This window comes from Marmota marmota, unplaced genomic scaffold (genome assembly GCF_001458135.2).
Source record: "Marmota marmota marmota unplaced genomic scaffold, marMar, whole genome shotgun sequence".
Classification (NCBI taxonomy): domain Eukaryota; kingdom Metazoa; phylum Chordata; class Mammalia; order Rodentia; family Sciuridae; genus Marmota; species Marmota marmota.
In genome coordinates this window covers 9289917-9304799 of record NW_025999982.1, presented here as the reverse complement: position 1 = coordinate 9304799, position 14883 = coordinate 9289917, and the positions used below count along the sequence as shown (strand labels likewise).

Below are 14883 nucleotides of genomic sequence, written 5' to 3'. Positions count from 1 at the left end.
TCTCTTCTTTCTTTCTTTAGTTTTTGCCTTGCTGGGGATGGAACCCAGGGCCTTGCGGGTGCTTGATAGGTAAGCCTCTACCATTGAGCCGCACCCCCAGCCCTGTCTTTCTCTTCTCTTTCAATCTGCTCCTTTTTTCTTTATTTTTGTGGTGCTGGGGATTGAACCCAGGGGCTCTTTACCACTGAGTTACATCCCAGCCCTTTGTATTTGATTTTGAGACAGGTCTTGCTAAGTTGCCTAGATTGGCCTTGAACTTGTGATCCTCCTGCCTCTTTCCCGAGTTTCTGGGATGACAGGTGTGCGCCACCATACCCAGGCTTCAGGCTTCTGTTCCCTCTTTAAATCCTGTCCCCAGGAGAGCTGCTTGTCTCTTGTGACTGTCACTGCTCATTACAGGAGCTCTGGACAGAGAATCCAGAAGCTGCCACCGTAGCCACCGATCTGCCACTCACCACCTGAGCACTGTCATTTCTTCTGTAAAATCATGGGGTTGAAAACAAAAGTTCCCTCCCTGCTTGAACCCACAGTGACTCGTTCTGCAAACATGTAATTGAGGGCCTGCTGCCTGACAGGTACAGGGTCTGGTGCTGGGGTAACAAGATGGATGGGGCCAGGCCCACAGGTCCGCACAGAGGGCTGGTACGGTGGTTGGAGCATCAACCGGTTCTACCACCCTTGCTGAGGAAAGCAAGTGTCTCTGTCTCCCTTCCCTTTTCCTCCAATTCCTGGGACACAGCCACTTTCAACTCTTCTAGAGGATCTTTTGGTTTTCAGCCTCCCCTCTGTAGAAAAGAGACTTCCTTTGCTACCTTTTGATTGTCTGCTTTTAAGTGACAACTAACTTCTCCCTCTGTATGATGGGGACTAAGTTCTTTCACCCACCCTCCCTGTTGTGATCTCTCCCAACAGCCCTGCGCGTCTCTCCCCATATGGCTACCCTATCATCCTCTTGGTTAGGTTTGGATTCAGGACTAAATGTCATTTACAGCTAAGCTTTATGTTATTTACTGTTCTTTGTTCAACACTTTTTGCTCTCTGGACCTAATCCATACTCCCCCCCCCTTTTTTTTTTTTGCTTAGGATTTTTTTTTATTACAGATTAGTGACTCATCTCTCATATCTTCCCCAGTGATGGAGATCACATAAAAAATGTCCAAATATTAGCCTTCTGGAAGACTCTCTGAAACTTTGACTCCTCAGGTCCTAGCTGGTGACTCTCTCCTGGAACCCATCCTCCACCCTCCCACTGTGAGGAAGAATGATTGTGGTTGTGATTTGAGACCCTGCATGTATCCCCATCTCCCCGTGTTTCCCCTGTGCTCCATTCAGTGTTCAGCAGGGTAAATATTTTTCCTCAGAACACCAAGGCAATGTCACACTATTGTCTATGACGCTGTGATTGAACGATCTGATGCTACTTTGAGTCTTCATCCTTTAATGTGACTTAGTTTTCTCTCTGTGAGTTTCTGAGATTTGCTCTTTGTCTCCAGTGTTCTGAGATTCTGTGATGATGTTCTCTGGGGAGAGCACATTTTTATAGGCTGTTTGGCATAGACATGCTCTTTGGAAACTCATATCTGTGAATTCTGGGAAAAGTTCTTGAACTACTTCCTTTCCTTTCTTTTTTCTCCTCCTCCTCCTTCTTCGTTTTTATTTTTATTTTTTATTTTGAGATGAGGTCTCACTATGTTGCCCAGGCTGGCCTTGCATGCCTGGGCTCAAGAGATCCTCCTGACTCAGCCTCTTGGGTTCTGGGGCTAAGCTGTGCACCACCACTCCTGGCTTGAAATACATCTTCAGATATTTTCTTTTTCTTAGTTTCTGTGTTTCTTTCTAAATCTCCTGTCGTTTAGCTATTGAGCCTCTTAAATTGGGCCTCGATTTTGTCTTTTTGTTTTGCTTTGTTGTTCTTCCAAGAGGTCTTTAACTTCAAAGCCTGTTTTCATTTCTGCTGTCGTATTTCTTGTTTCTAAGACCTCATTTTGTTCTCCAAATGCTCATTTTTCTAGCATCTCATTCTTATTTCATAAGTGTGTAGTATCAGCTCTCTCTGAGAATAAATGACTTTAAAAAAATTTTTTTAGTTGTTGTTGGATCTTTCTTTTATTCATTTATTTGTATGTAGTGCCGAGAATCAATCCCAGTGCCTCACACATGCTAGGCAAGCACTCTACCACTGAGCCCCAGCCCCAGCCCCTTTCTGTCTGTTTTGATCTCTGCTTTTCATAGTAGATAGTTTCTTCCTTTGTCTGGTGATCCTAGATAAAAATCAAAGAACACAATTCAAAAGCCCTTTCCTCTGAATGGTCTTGATGACTATGGCCTTTGGGAACCCTGATATCTGTATCCTTTCCTTAAGTCCCCTAGAGTATCCCCGGAATCTCCCAGCCCAGGAGCCCTCTGTTTACCACTACAGAAGAGCCATCGTCATCATCGCTTTAAATCTTCTGTGCTCTGTGTGATCAGTAGTCCCTCCCTTCAAGTCCACGGTAGCCAGTTATTTTTTGCTTTTTAAAAAATACTGGTCTTTAGCCAGGCACGGTGGTGCACTCCTGTGATCCCAGCAGCTCAGGAGGCCGAGGCAGGAGGATCACAAGTTCAAAGCCAGCCTCAGCAAAAGTGAGGTGCTAAGCAACTCAGTGAGACCCTGTCTCTAAATAAAATATAAAATAGGGCTGGGGATGTGGCTCAGTGGTCAAGAGCCCTTGAGTTCAATTCCTGGGACACAGCCACTTTCAACTCTTCTAGAGGATCTTTTGGTTTTCAGCCTCCCCTCTGTAGAAAAGAGACTTCCTTTGCTACCTTTTGATTGTCTGCTTTTAAGTGACAACTAACTTCTCCCTCTGTATGANTATATATATATATATCTTCACTCCTAGAGGTCACCAGCCCCAGCCAATATCAAGACCCAATGTGGGGTCCACCATGCGGGCAGACTGCCTCTCAGTTCTCAGTGCTAGTTTAGGACCCCACTGTCTGCCCTTTCCTCTCCAGCTTCCCTAACTTGTTGATGATGTCCCTGATCCTGTTTTGTTTGTCTCTCGGAGTCTAATCCTTAAAATAAAATTCCCCACTGTAGATTTAGCAGGGCTTCAGATGGCACGAAGGGAAGGGCCAGGGTTCCATCTGCCATCTTTAATTAGAAGTTGGATTTTCTGTTCTCACCTCAAATTCAACTTGACCCAGACCAATCCTCTCATCTTCCACCACAAAATGAGCTCCTTCTTCATATATCCTGATTTCTGCCACTGGCTTCCGCTACTCGGTTACCTAAAGTTTGAAACCATAGGTCCTTTTTGTGTCTTTGTTTTCCTGGCTTCCTATTTGCGGAACCAGTTCACCTTCCCCCACCCCACCCCCTCTTTTTTTTTTTTTTGGTACTGGGCATTGAACTCAGGGACACTTAACCACTGAGCCACATCCCCAGCCTTTTTGTATTCTATTTAGAGATAGAGTCTCACTGAGTTGCTGAGGCTGGCTTTGAACTCACGGTCCTCCTGCCTCAGTCCCTGGAGCTGCTGGGTTGACAGGCATGTGTCACCGAGCCTGGCTATGTCTCCTTTCTTCCTGAGTGTGTCCCTCCCACTTTCCTTCATCTTAGCTCACAGCTGTCTCCTCCATCCAGCTTCTCACACCAGAGCCTTGGCCCGTTACTGATCTTTAAGCTCTCCCCTCTCCTGAGTCTCTAGGCCCCTGCCACACACAAAAATTGTTATGGACTGAGATGGAGCTCACTGACATGGCCATCACCTAGCATTTGGGAGACCTAAGGTCAATACCCAGCAACCAGAAAAAAAAAAAATAATAATAATAATAATAATGTAACTGTGAAGTCAGCAGCAGAGAAAGAAATGGAAATGGACAAAAATAATACAGAACATCTCTGAGCTCTGAGACTACTCACTCACATGCTCAAGTTTTATTGAGAACATACTGGGTACAAGGCACCACACTAAGACCTGAAAATGAGAAATGGATGAGACACAGTCCCTCTCCTCCAAGAACCTCAAAGACAGCTAGATATGGAGGCCGAAGAATGACAACAGCATTCCATTTGGGAAAAAATAAAATGTCTGTTTTCCCCCCAAGATGTCAAGATCGTGTCACTTCCTTGATCAAAAAGATTTTATTTTGTTGAGAGTACAATGTCCAAACTTCTACACTGGACAGGCAGCTTTCCACCATCTCTCAGGCCCAGTTCCCCCGCTGCTGTGGAGGGACACAGTCATTCTGAATGGTGGTCCCTTGCAGACTGTGCCTGGCACACACTCTTCCCTCCACCTACTCGCTGTCCCACACCCAGCTCCAAGAGGCCCCAGGAAGCTGCACACACCCTCTCGCAGGTTCCCACCCCCAGTGGAATGTGGTTTATTTCTCATTTTTCAGGTTGCTGGGTATTGAACCTAGGCCTTGTGCATGCTGGGTAATCACCGTGCCAGTGAGCTGCATCCCTGGTCCATAACAATTTTTTTTGAGGGGGGTGGGGTACCAGGGATTGAACTCAGAGGTACTGGTCCACTGAGTCACATCCCCAGCCTTATTTTGTATTTTATTCAGAGGCAGGGTCTCACTGAGTTGCTTAATGGCCTTGCTAAGTTGCTGAGGCTGGCTTTGAACTCGCGATCCTCCTGCCTCAGCCTCCCAGGCTGCTGGGATTACAGGCATGTGCCACCACGCCTGGCTAGTCCTACAAATTCTTTAAATGTGTGCTATGTGGGCACAGATGTCCTTATATGATATGCATGTTTTCAGACATTATGTAAATTGAAACCCTTTTTCTGTTCCACTGGTTTTTTGTTTGTTTTTAATGGCTTACTTATCCCCTGCTGGTGGAGAGTACTTGTTTATACCTTTTCTTTGCAGAATAATATTCCACCACAAAATATGCCACACTTGCCATCCTCCTCTCAATGTGGACATTTACCTTAGCTATCCCCAGGTGAGCTCAGGCAGCTGCCCAGTCCTTCCTTTACTCAGTTGTTATGCAAAGTGCCTCCTAATTTCATTCTCCAAAGCAACCCCATTTTTAGGACTTTGTCACTTGTCACCTGGATGACCCCAGTAGTAGTCTCATTGGCTCCACAGTTCCAGCATTCTACTTAGCCCATCTTCCCATAGTGCTCCATCCCACAACCCCCAATCAATCCTGTTACTCCTCTGCCCAAATCCTTCCGGGGCACTGTGGCCACTGCTGTCATTCGGGTGGTTTGAGCATGCCCCTCAAGGCATCATGTGCTGAACTTTAATCCTTGTTGTGAGGTATTAAGAGGGTGGAAGCAGGGCATGGTGGTGAGTACCTGTAATCCCAGTGTCTCAGGAGGCTGAGGCAGGAGGATCCAAGTACAAGGCCAGCCTCAGCAATTTAGCAAATTGCCCTTGGCAACTCAGCAAGACCCTGTCTCAAAATAAAAAATAAATTGTGCTGCTATAAACATTGATGTGACTTTGTCCCTGTAGTATGCTGTTTTTAAGTCCTTTGGGTATAGACCAAGGAGAGGGATAGCTGGGTCAAATGGTGGTTCCATTCCCAGTTTTCAAGGAATCTCCATGCTGCTTTCCATATTGGCTGCACCAATTTGCAATCCCACCGGCAATGTAGGAGTGTGCCTTTTCCCCCACATCCTCGCCAACACTTATTGTTGTTTGTATTCTTAATAGCTGCCATCTGACTGATATGAGATGATATCTTAGAGTAGTTTTGATTTGCATTTCCCTAATTGCTAGAGGAGATGATCATTTTTTCATATATTTGTCGACTGATTGTATATCCTCTTCTGAGAAGTGTCTGTTCAGGTCCTTGGCCCATTTATTGATTGGGTTATTTGTTTTTTTGGTGTTTAGCTTTTTGAGTTCTTTATGTACCTTAGAGATTAGTGCTCTATCTGATGTGTGAGGGGTAAAAATTTGCTCCCAAGATGTAGGCTCTCTATTCACCTCACAGATTGTTTCTTTTGCTGAGAAGAAACTTTTTCGTTTGAGTCCATTCCATTTATTGATTCTTGGTTTTAATTCTTGCGTTAAAGGAGTCTTATTAAGGAAGGTGGGGTCTAATCCAACATGATAGAGATTAGGGCCTACTTTTTCTATATACACAATGGAATATTACTCAGCTATAAAAGAAAATAAAATCATGGCATTTGCAGGTAAATGGATGGAGTTAGAGAAGATAATGCTAAGTGAAGTTAGCCAATCCCCCAAAACAAATGGCAAATGTTTTCTCTGATAAGGTGACTGACTCATAATGGGGTAGGGAGAGAGGGAACATGGGAGGAATAGACGAACTCTAGATAGGGCAGAGGGGTGGGAGGGGAAGGGAGGAGGCAGGGGGTTAGCAATGATGGTGGAATGTGATGGACATCATTATCCAAAGTACATGTATGGGGCTGGGGATGTGGCTCAAGTAGTAGTGCGCTTGCCTGGCATGCGTGCGGCCTGGGTTCGATCCTCAGCACCACATACAAACAAAGATGTTGTGTCCGCCAATAACTAAAAATAAATAAATAAATATTTTGAAAAAAAAAAAGTACATGTATGAAGACATGAAGTGGTGTGAACATACTTTACATACAAACAGAGATATGAAAAATTGTGTTCTATATGTGTAATAAGAATTGTGATGCATTCTGCAGTCATGTATTTAAAAAATAAAAGCAATTTTTAAAAAGGCCGGGGGCTAGGGATGTAGCTTAGTGGTAAAGCACCTCTGGGTTCCATCCCCAGTACCAAAACAAAACAAAGCACAAAAATGCAAACCAGGAGGATGGAGACTTAATTGGAAAATGCTCTTCAGAGATGGAGTCTTAGGAGGTGATTAGCCTTAGATAAGGTCACTAGGGGACCCCATGATTGATTGGTGACAAAAAGAGGGAGAGACCAGAAGAGATACATGCACACAGCTTGCTCTCTCTCTCTCTGCTCTTGCCATGAGATGCTCTTTGCCCCCTTGGGACACTGTCAGCAAGAAGACCATCATTGGATGCAGCCCCTTGACTTTGCACCTCCAGAACTGTGGACCAAAATAATAAACCTTTTTTCTTTATGAAGTTACCTGGCCTGTGGCATTCAGTTATTTGCAATTAAAAAACGGAGCAAGACACCCGAGTCACCCACTTAGTTGCCCAGTATGGTCCTCACAGTCCTCCGCAGCCTGACTCTATCTTTCCAGTGTCACCTCTCAGGGCTCCAGTCTCCCTGGTCCCCTTGTGGTCCCCAACATGCTACCCAGTCCTACCCTGGCCTTGTCTGTTTTTTTTCCACCACCTCTTGGGGTGCTCTCCTGCCAGGTCTAATCTTCCCATTGAGGTTCCCCGTCTCCTCCAGGAAGCCCACTCTGAACACCTCTGAAGGCCACAGAGCATGGTGGTAGGCCACTGATGTGCTCCCTGCCACACTCCTATGTACTAAGCCACCCCCCTCTGGATGCAGACTCCTTAATGACCCAGGCCAGATCTTGTAGTTATTAACAGCATCATCAGTACCCCCACTTCCACTTAATTCTCCCCTCAATCTTCTGAGTAGTCAGAGATCTTTTCTTTTTTTGGTAGTGGAACTTGAACCCAGGGATTTTTAACCCCTGAGCCACATCCCCAACCCCTTTTATTTTTTATTTTGAGACAGAGCCTCACTAAGTGGCTTAGGGCCTTGCTAAATTTCTGAGGCTAACCTTCAACTTGCAATCCTCCTGCCTCAGCCTCCTGAGCTGCTAGGAACACAGGTGTGCGCCACCATGCCCAGCTAGCAGTGAGAGATTCTTACCAGTGCTTTTTAGAAAAGGAAACAGACTCTATTCACTTACCCAAGACCCAGGTGCAAGGAAGCTACTGTGGGTTGGTAAGGCCAGAGAGAGGCCAGGTTTAGGGCACCCATAGGCCTCCCTGCCTCTGCCTCTCCTACTTGGGTTCCGCCCCTTGTTCTCTGCCACATTAACTTCCCTAGGCTCAGCCTCAGCCCCTCTGCGGGTCTCTCCCCTTTCCCTACCTAAATTTTCCCTCCTTAGCTCCAGGGCTCTTCCCAAGAGTCTGCGGGACACTCGGGTCCCGGGTGAGCATTCCGTCTCCGGGCCTGTATGGTAATGGACATTCAAGACTACATGCTATCAGTGGCCATTACAGAAGCTTCCCAAGAGGCTTCCCCAAGGCTCCCCCAGAGCTGGCTGGTGGGAGCGGAGGCAGGGCTGGGACCCTGGCAGGGGCCTGGCCAACCCCCACAGGGCCGGCACTTACTCTCTTATGGACCCTGGACTCCAGATCTCCATCCGTTTCCTGGCCAGAGAACTGGCTCTGAGACCAGAGGCCTGCCCTGTATCCTCTGGTGGCCACCAGCCCCTTCCTGAGCAGAGGCAGCTCTCTGATGTAATGGGGCACGGAGTCTACGCCCCAGAAGGAGCCTGATGGCTGTGCCAGACACCCCTGGGGTACTGAGTGCCATCCCATCTCAGCACTGTCACCCCCCCCAGGTTCCCTGGGCTGCCTTCTGAAGGTGGCCAGCCCTCCACGTTCCGCCTGGCAACCCCCAGCCAGGACAGAGGGCCTGTGGGCCTGGCTGCCTCCTTGGCAGGGGCTGTTTTTCTGAACTTTTGATCTGGGGATGGAAACTGTAGGCCAGTGGAGGGGTCCTAGGGCCTGAGTGACGGGTGTCACTGTGATCTCGGTGAGGCGTGTGTACCCCCCCCCCAGGCTGTCCACAGATTCATCACCTGAAGATGGCTACAGATGGGAGGGGCCTCTTGGCATAAATTCACCTGAGTAGTGGCCTGGGTGTGTCTCCGTTGTGCTCAGGGGTGTGCACGTGTGAGCGTGAGTGTGGGGGGTGGTCCTAGTGAATTCCCACCTCGGATAAGGGCCTCTCTGTCTTCGCTGGCCTGGCTCCCCGTTCCATCCCGAGGGCCCTGTGTGATTATTTTTTAGGGTGTTTCAGTCTCTTTCTCTGGTTCACTCTGTCCTTTGGTGATTGTCCCAAGCCCAAATGTACCTCGTGCTACCTAGAGAAGAACAGAGACCGGGGAACTCGGAAGCCAGGGCTGAATTTCTAGAAGCAGTGGATGTGGAGGGGGAATGTCAAAGTCAACAGGGTCACTAGGAAGCTGGGACTAAGCCACAGAGCCCGGAGCTTCCCTCTTACCTGTCCCACTGCAAACCAGATACCTCATTCTTAATGCTTTACCTGTTACCCTCTTTGACTTCCTGTCTCAGTTTCCTCATCTGTAAAATGGGGATAATCATGGTATCTAATTCAGAGTTGCTGTTGTATTAAATGAAATACAAGCCTTCTGGAGGAGTGTTGGGCATATAAGAAGAGCTCATTAAGTGTTAACATTTATTGCTACTATCAAAAATACTGGAATCCTTCATTGTGCTAGTTTCCAGAGATCTCTTCGTGTCCACTCCCTCTCTTCCCCCCTCTTGTATTCTCCCATTTCTATTTAAGATGTTTCACAGGTCACAGTTGGAAGGGTCTGGCACGTTCCAACAGCAAAACCAACCCTTTTCAGCCTTAGGCCAAGGCAGGGCTGTGCGGGGCGGGAGTTCTCCCAGGATGGTGAGCGCAAGTTCGTCCCGAGGAGCAGGTCCGCTTTGTCTAAAGCGCCCTCTGCTGGCCATTGGCAAAAGGCCTTTGGCAAGGGTGGCAGGAGAAGAGCCTTGACTGCAAGGGAGAGATCTACCTGCGCAGAGCCCAGGGGGGTATTGACCTACCCTTAAAATGTCCAGCTCGAGTAATATTCATATTCTCTCTCCCTCCCTCCCTCCCCGCCCTCTCTGTCTCTCCAGCCTAAGAACATATTCCAAATATAGCTCCCCCTTTAGGGGATAAGGATAAGACACAAGCCACAGTTAACTAAGGAGAGAAGCAAGACAGCATGCAGGACTTCCTCAGAACAAAGTGTGATTGAGGGGCAGGCAGAGGAGTTGATTCCTACTTAGAAGGTAAAAATGGGGTGTGTGTGTGTGCGGGGGGAGTGCTGCCCCATGTGGGGTCTGTCAGATCAGTAGGAAAATTAGTTATTGAGTCTATAAGCTCCATGCACCCCGAAGGTGGAGATCCAGGGTAGCCTCTCATTTCTTTTTTCTTATTTTTAAAATGTAATGAATGTTTTTGGTGGTACTGAGGATTGAACCCAGGGTGCTCTACCATTGAGCTACATCCTCAGCCCTTTTTATTTCTTATTTTGAGACAGACTCACTAACTTACCTAGGATGGCCTTGAACTTGCTTGCAATCTTCCTGCCTTGGTTTCCTGATTAGCTGAGTTTACAGGGATGGGACACCAGGTCTGGCAGTCTCCTGTTTCTCTCATTTATTGTCTTTCTTTTCTTTATTTTTATTTATTTATTTATTTATTTTGTACCTGGGATTAACCACTGAGCTACATCCCCAGTCCTTTTTATTTTATTCTTTTTTTATTTCCAAACAAGATCTCAGTAAGTTGCTGAGGCTGGCTTTGAACTTGTGATCCTCCTGTTTCAGTCTCCCAAATTTCTGGGATTGCAGGTATGTGCTAGAGTCTAGCTTCCTATTTCTTTCTTCCTCCCCCACCCCACCCACGTACTAGGAATTGAATCCAGGGCTGACTTATCCTGGACAAATGCTCTACCACTGAGCCACACTTCCACTTTTTCTTTCTTTCTTTTTTAATTTTAAGACAGGATCTCACTGATTTGCTGAGGCTGGCCTTGAACTTGGGATCCTCCTGCCTCAGCCTCCCAAGTCACCGGGATTACAGGTGTGCGCCAGCCTGTTTCTTATGTTGTAAGACCGTCTTCTCTGCCAGTGCCTGAGATAGTTCTTGGCCTCACCTCCCACAGAGGTGAACTGACCAGACTTTTACCATAGCTCTGTTGAAAGGATAAAAGGAAAAGAACTGTGGTTGAAACTGAAGCTCTGCTGAGGGAACTGTCCTGCCAGTGAGGCTGGGTGCCACCTCTTCTGGAGTCTGGAGTAGGAAGAAGTCCCCTGGGACCAGCCTACAGAACAGACTCTGCTTCCAGGGGCAGGGTAAGGGAGTTAGTTGGGTGCTTGGCAGCCAACACCCCTGGATCCTCTGGGGCTCTTGGAGCCAGAGGTGCCCTGTGGGTCTCAGCTGGGAGGGGGAGGGGAAGCAGCTGCAGCAAAGTCAAGGGTTATTGTTTTATTGCATTAGAGAATGCCTTGTCCACGGATTACACACAGCTAAATTCTACTGTGCAGGGCCCCATGGCCTCCAGGGAGGACCAGGAGGGCAGATTACAATACATAGCAGTGCTGCCCCTTATAGTGTCTGGGGGGACAGACTTCGGGCAGAGGGCAGGGAAACTCTAAGACTCCAAGCTGAACACCCCCTGCCCCCCACTCAGCCCCTCTCAAGGTAGGGATGAGGGACCAGGAGTTCATTAGGGTGGGGAGGAGGCAGGCCAGGGAGCCAGACAGGAGGAAATGATGATGGTGGAGAAGGACACAGGCAGCCCTGAGCAGTACAGAGAAGCCAGCAGACCCCACCTCTGGTCCTACCCCCTTTCCTGCCCCACCTTCTCCTTAAATGTAGCTTCTGGAAAGTTCCAGCAGTTTGGGAGAAATCTGGGGGAAGGGTAATGGATCCCAGTTCTGCTGCTTTCTCAACAACCTCCCCCCATACACCTCCTTCTGGGGCCCTGCCCCAGGGACTGGAGGGGCCCACCCAGCCTGAGGAGGGACGGCTTGGGAAGGGGCACTGGTGTCTGAGAAGGTGGGAGGAACTAGGCTTCGACATGGAATGAGACCCGGGCTGGGACAATGGGGCCGAGGGAGGTGTCACCCGCCTGGTGTGCCAGCTTGGACTACCTCCTCTCTCCTTTTCCTCTCCTGGCTGTCCAGGGTCCCTCTGGGTGGGTTTGAATAGTTCCTTTTCCAAACGCCAGTACTGTGTTTGGTGTGTGTGCATGGGTGTGCGTGCATTCCCCTGGAGCCCCGTCACAGGTGTCAGGATGCCACCCCACAATGCATGAGCCTATCCAGGTGGCCCCACAGACACATGGACGGTGGGCCCTGAAGGGACCCAAGGCATGGGGAGGGGGTACCTGCAGGGGTGGAGGCCAGGGGAAAAGAGCCCTGCAGCCACCCCCCCTCCGCTCACCCCAGGAACAGAGCAAGTCCCTGGCTGAAGACGGGAAGCAGAAACTTGGATTTCAAGCTTGTGGAAGAACTGGGGAGAGGGGGCTGGGACTCAGGGACAAAACGGGGCGGTGCAGGCCTGACTTAGGTGTGGAGAAACCAGACACCCTGGTCCACGAACCTGGGGCACAAGGCCTGGTGCCCGACATGCCCAGTGCTGCACCTGCAGAAGCCACCTTGGCAGGGGCCCTACTGTGCCATCCTCCCACCGCAGCCTTCCAGCTGGACGTCCCTCCCCACTCTCCCCTCCATGACACGCACAGGGCCCAGTGAATAGAGGACGTTTAATATTTCTGTGCTGGTCACACGGAACACAGGTGGGGACACATGGGGGAAGGGGCAGAGGGCCCCTGCCTCTCAGGAGGGGTGGCTTGTGATGGGGTATGTTGGGGTCTCTTGGGAAACATCCAAGGAGTCTTCTCAGCAAAAGGGCCTGGCCAGGGTGTTCTGAGCACTCGACACACCCTGTCCTTGGCCTTAGGTTGGGGTCCCCCATAGGGGGTCTGTGGAGTCTCACTTTTCCAGCTTTTTTGCTGGAATCCACACTCCCAGCGTGACGGGGGACTTGGTCCTAGAGAGGGGTCTGGAGAGCCCCCAGGAAGCAGCCCAGGTTTGGGGACCAGGACTCGAGCCCACCCACTCCCCTCTGCCTTCTCTCCTTCCTCCAGGCAGGGCAAGGGCAGAGGGGAGGCCAGAGGGCCCTCTCGGGGTCCCAGGGTCCTCGGGGCAGGGTGGAGGGAGAGGGTCTTGCCACCAACAGACACTGTAAACTTTGGTTTAAAACAATAACTTAAGTGAAGGGAGGGCTTCCAGCCTGGGGCCAGGGTGGGAGCTGGGAGAGTGGGGTGTCTAGGGAGGCCACAAAGGAAAAAGCCAACAAAAAGTTTTGGTTTTTGCTTCCGGCATAAGAAAGGTCTTTGGTCATCCGTTTAACTGGGGGGGTGGGGAAGGGGTGCTGAGGGTGGGTGAGGACTGCAGCGGGACCCCAGGTGTGAAGGGGAGGCTGGGGCCAGCCTCACCCACAGCGCGCCCCATGCTTCCCAGCAGTGGGCACTATCTGGCCCCAGCCCGGGCCTCAGGGCAATCTGGGCTCCACCTGCAGGAGTCCACCCAAGGGGTGGTGGCACTGGGCACATCCGTGCTCCCTGGTGCGGGGCACTGGAGGGGCACCCAGCCAAAGTGTGGCAGGAGGCCCGTCAGCCTGGACCTGGTCTCAGGTTGGGGGAGGGCTGGAGCCGGGTGGCCCGGCTGGCACAGACCCCCGCAGGGCACACACTGGTCCCCCACAACAGCCCAAGGGCTGATTTCTTGGGGATGGTGGGAAACTTTGTTCCCCCACCAGGCCAGGGCAGGGCTAGGAGCTGGAGCTGGAGAGTTGTTTCTTCACAGTACAGAAAAGAAGGTGGAAGGAAGCACAAAGTGGGGAGGGGCCTCTGGCCAGAAACCTCGGCCTCAGCCAGGTGTGGGCCAGGGCCCGAGAGGTGGCTTAGCCCCGCCTGCGGGTCTCCATGGCGCTGAGGGCCCTGTAGGGGGAGCTGGTGGGGGAGGAGGGCCCTGCTGCTGGTGGTGGTTGGGGGAGGTGGTGTCAGATGTAGGGGAGGGTCTGAGAGGGGTCTGGGCCCTCCGTGTCCTTTGCGGGTCCCAGACCAGGGGTTCAGTTCGGTGTCCCCTTGGGGGCGGGACCGTTCCTGCCCCCAAGCGTTTGTCAGTCAGGTCGCAGTGGGAGGTGCTGGCCCAGGCCTCCCTATCTGAGTCCTGGAAGTGCCTTCAGGTTGGAGGGGCGTGGAGTGGGGGTAGGTGGGCCGGGGTACTGGGCGGAGGAATCTCCTGCTGCCCTGCCTGCCCCTCCAGGCCCTTAGGACAGCTCCTCTCCGGGCAGCTCCTCCTCCAGGTCCCTGTCTTCCGGAGGCCCCACAGTGCTGGGGTTGGGAGGACCCAGTGGGGGCCCAGGCCGCCTGTCTTCCTCCGCCTCAGCCGGCTCCTCCTTCACCTGCACTTGGTGGCTAGGGGCAGAAGAGATGAGGTGGACCCGGGCCTTTCCCTCATCCCTCATCCGTGTGCCCTCCACATTCATCCAAACATGGGGCACGGGGGGTGCCCCCAGCGTCCTCCCCACGCCCAGTATCCCTGAGGTCTGATGTCCCCCATCTCTGCAAAGAAAAGAGGCAAGGGTCTGCACTGGGTGCTTACCTGTACTGGGATGGGGAGAGGCGAGGGGGGCTGCTGCTACCATTGCTGGGCAGCGGCTCCACGGGGGCGCCCACGTCATCATGGCTGAGGGGCAGGAGGCTGCTGGCAGAGCCAGGGTTCAGCATTCCAGGGCTGTTGAGGAGGGGGAAGCTGCTCTCGGCCAGGGCAGCCTGGGGCACACAGGATTGAGCCTGTGAGCGGGCTCAGGGTGGGAAGAGACCCCCTGCCCTCCCTACAGAGGGCCCACGGGAGGAGTGGCGGGTGGGAAAGATGAAGACCACTACCNGGGGGCCTCCCCTGTGGGGCAGTCTGCGGGTGGCCCTGGGGTGTCTACCTGGGCAACCCCAGGGCCTGACCCCAGGGCTTTGGAACACAGAGCTATCCCAAGGTCAGAGCTCTGGCCCTGCCTCCGATGTCCCAGCTTTTCTGAGAACCAGGCCTGGCTCACCCTCACACCCAGGAAGGGATATCACTGGTCATCCCAGCTTCCCTGCTCTCTGCCCCACATGGTCCCAAACCAGCCCTGAAAGCTGAGGTGAAGCTGGGCCCTGGGTCAGAGTGGGGTAGT

The 14883-nt window shown here is 51.2% G+C and overlaps 1 protein-coding gene across 8 annotated transcripts in view; it reads right to left on the bottom strand.

Annotated features, from left to right (window-relative positions):
- Positions 1 to 12390: 12390 nt before the first annotated feature.
- Foxp4 (forkhead box P4) overlaps positions 12391 to 14883 on the bottom strand; it is a 36019-nt gene continuing 33526 nt past the window's right edge. For all 8 annotated transcript variants that reach the window (XM_048805281.1, XM_048805278.1, XM_048805277.1 and 5 more), the window contains 2 exons: positions 14316 to 14485; positions 12391 to 14128 (listed from right to left, as the gene is read on the bottom strand). In XM_048805281.1, coding sequence (XP_048661238.1) covers positions 13981 to 14128; positions 14316 to 14485 — 318 coding nt within the window. In that variant the 3' untranslated portion in view covers positions 12391 to 13980. The remainder of the gene's footprint in view (positions 14129 to 14315; positions 14486 to 14883) is intronic.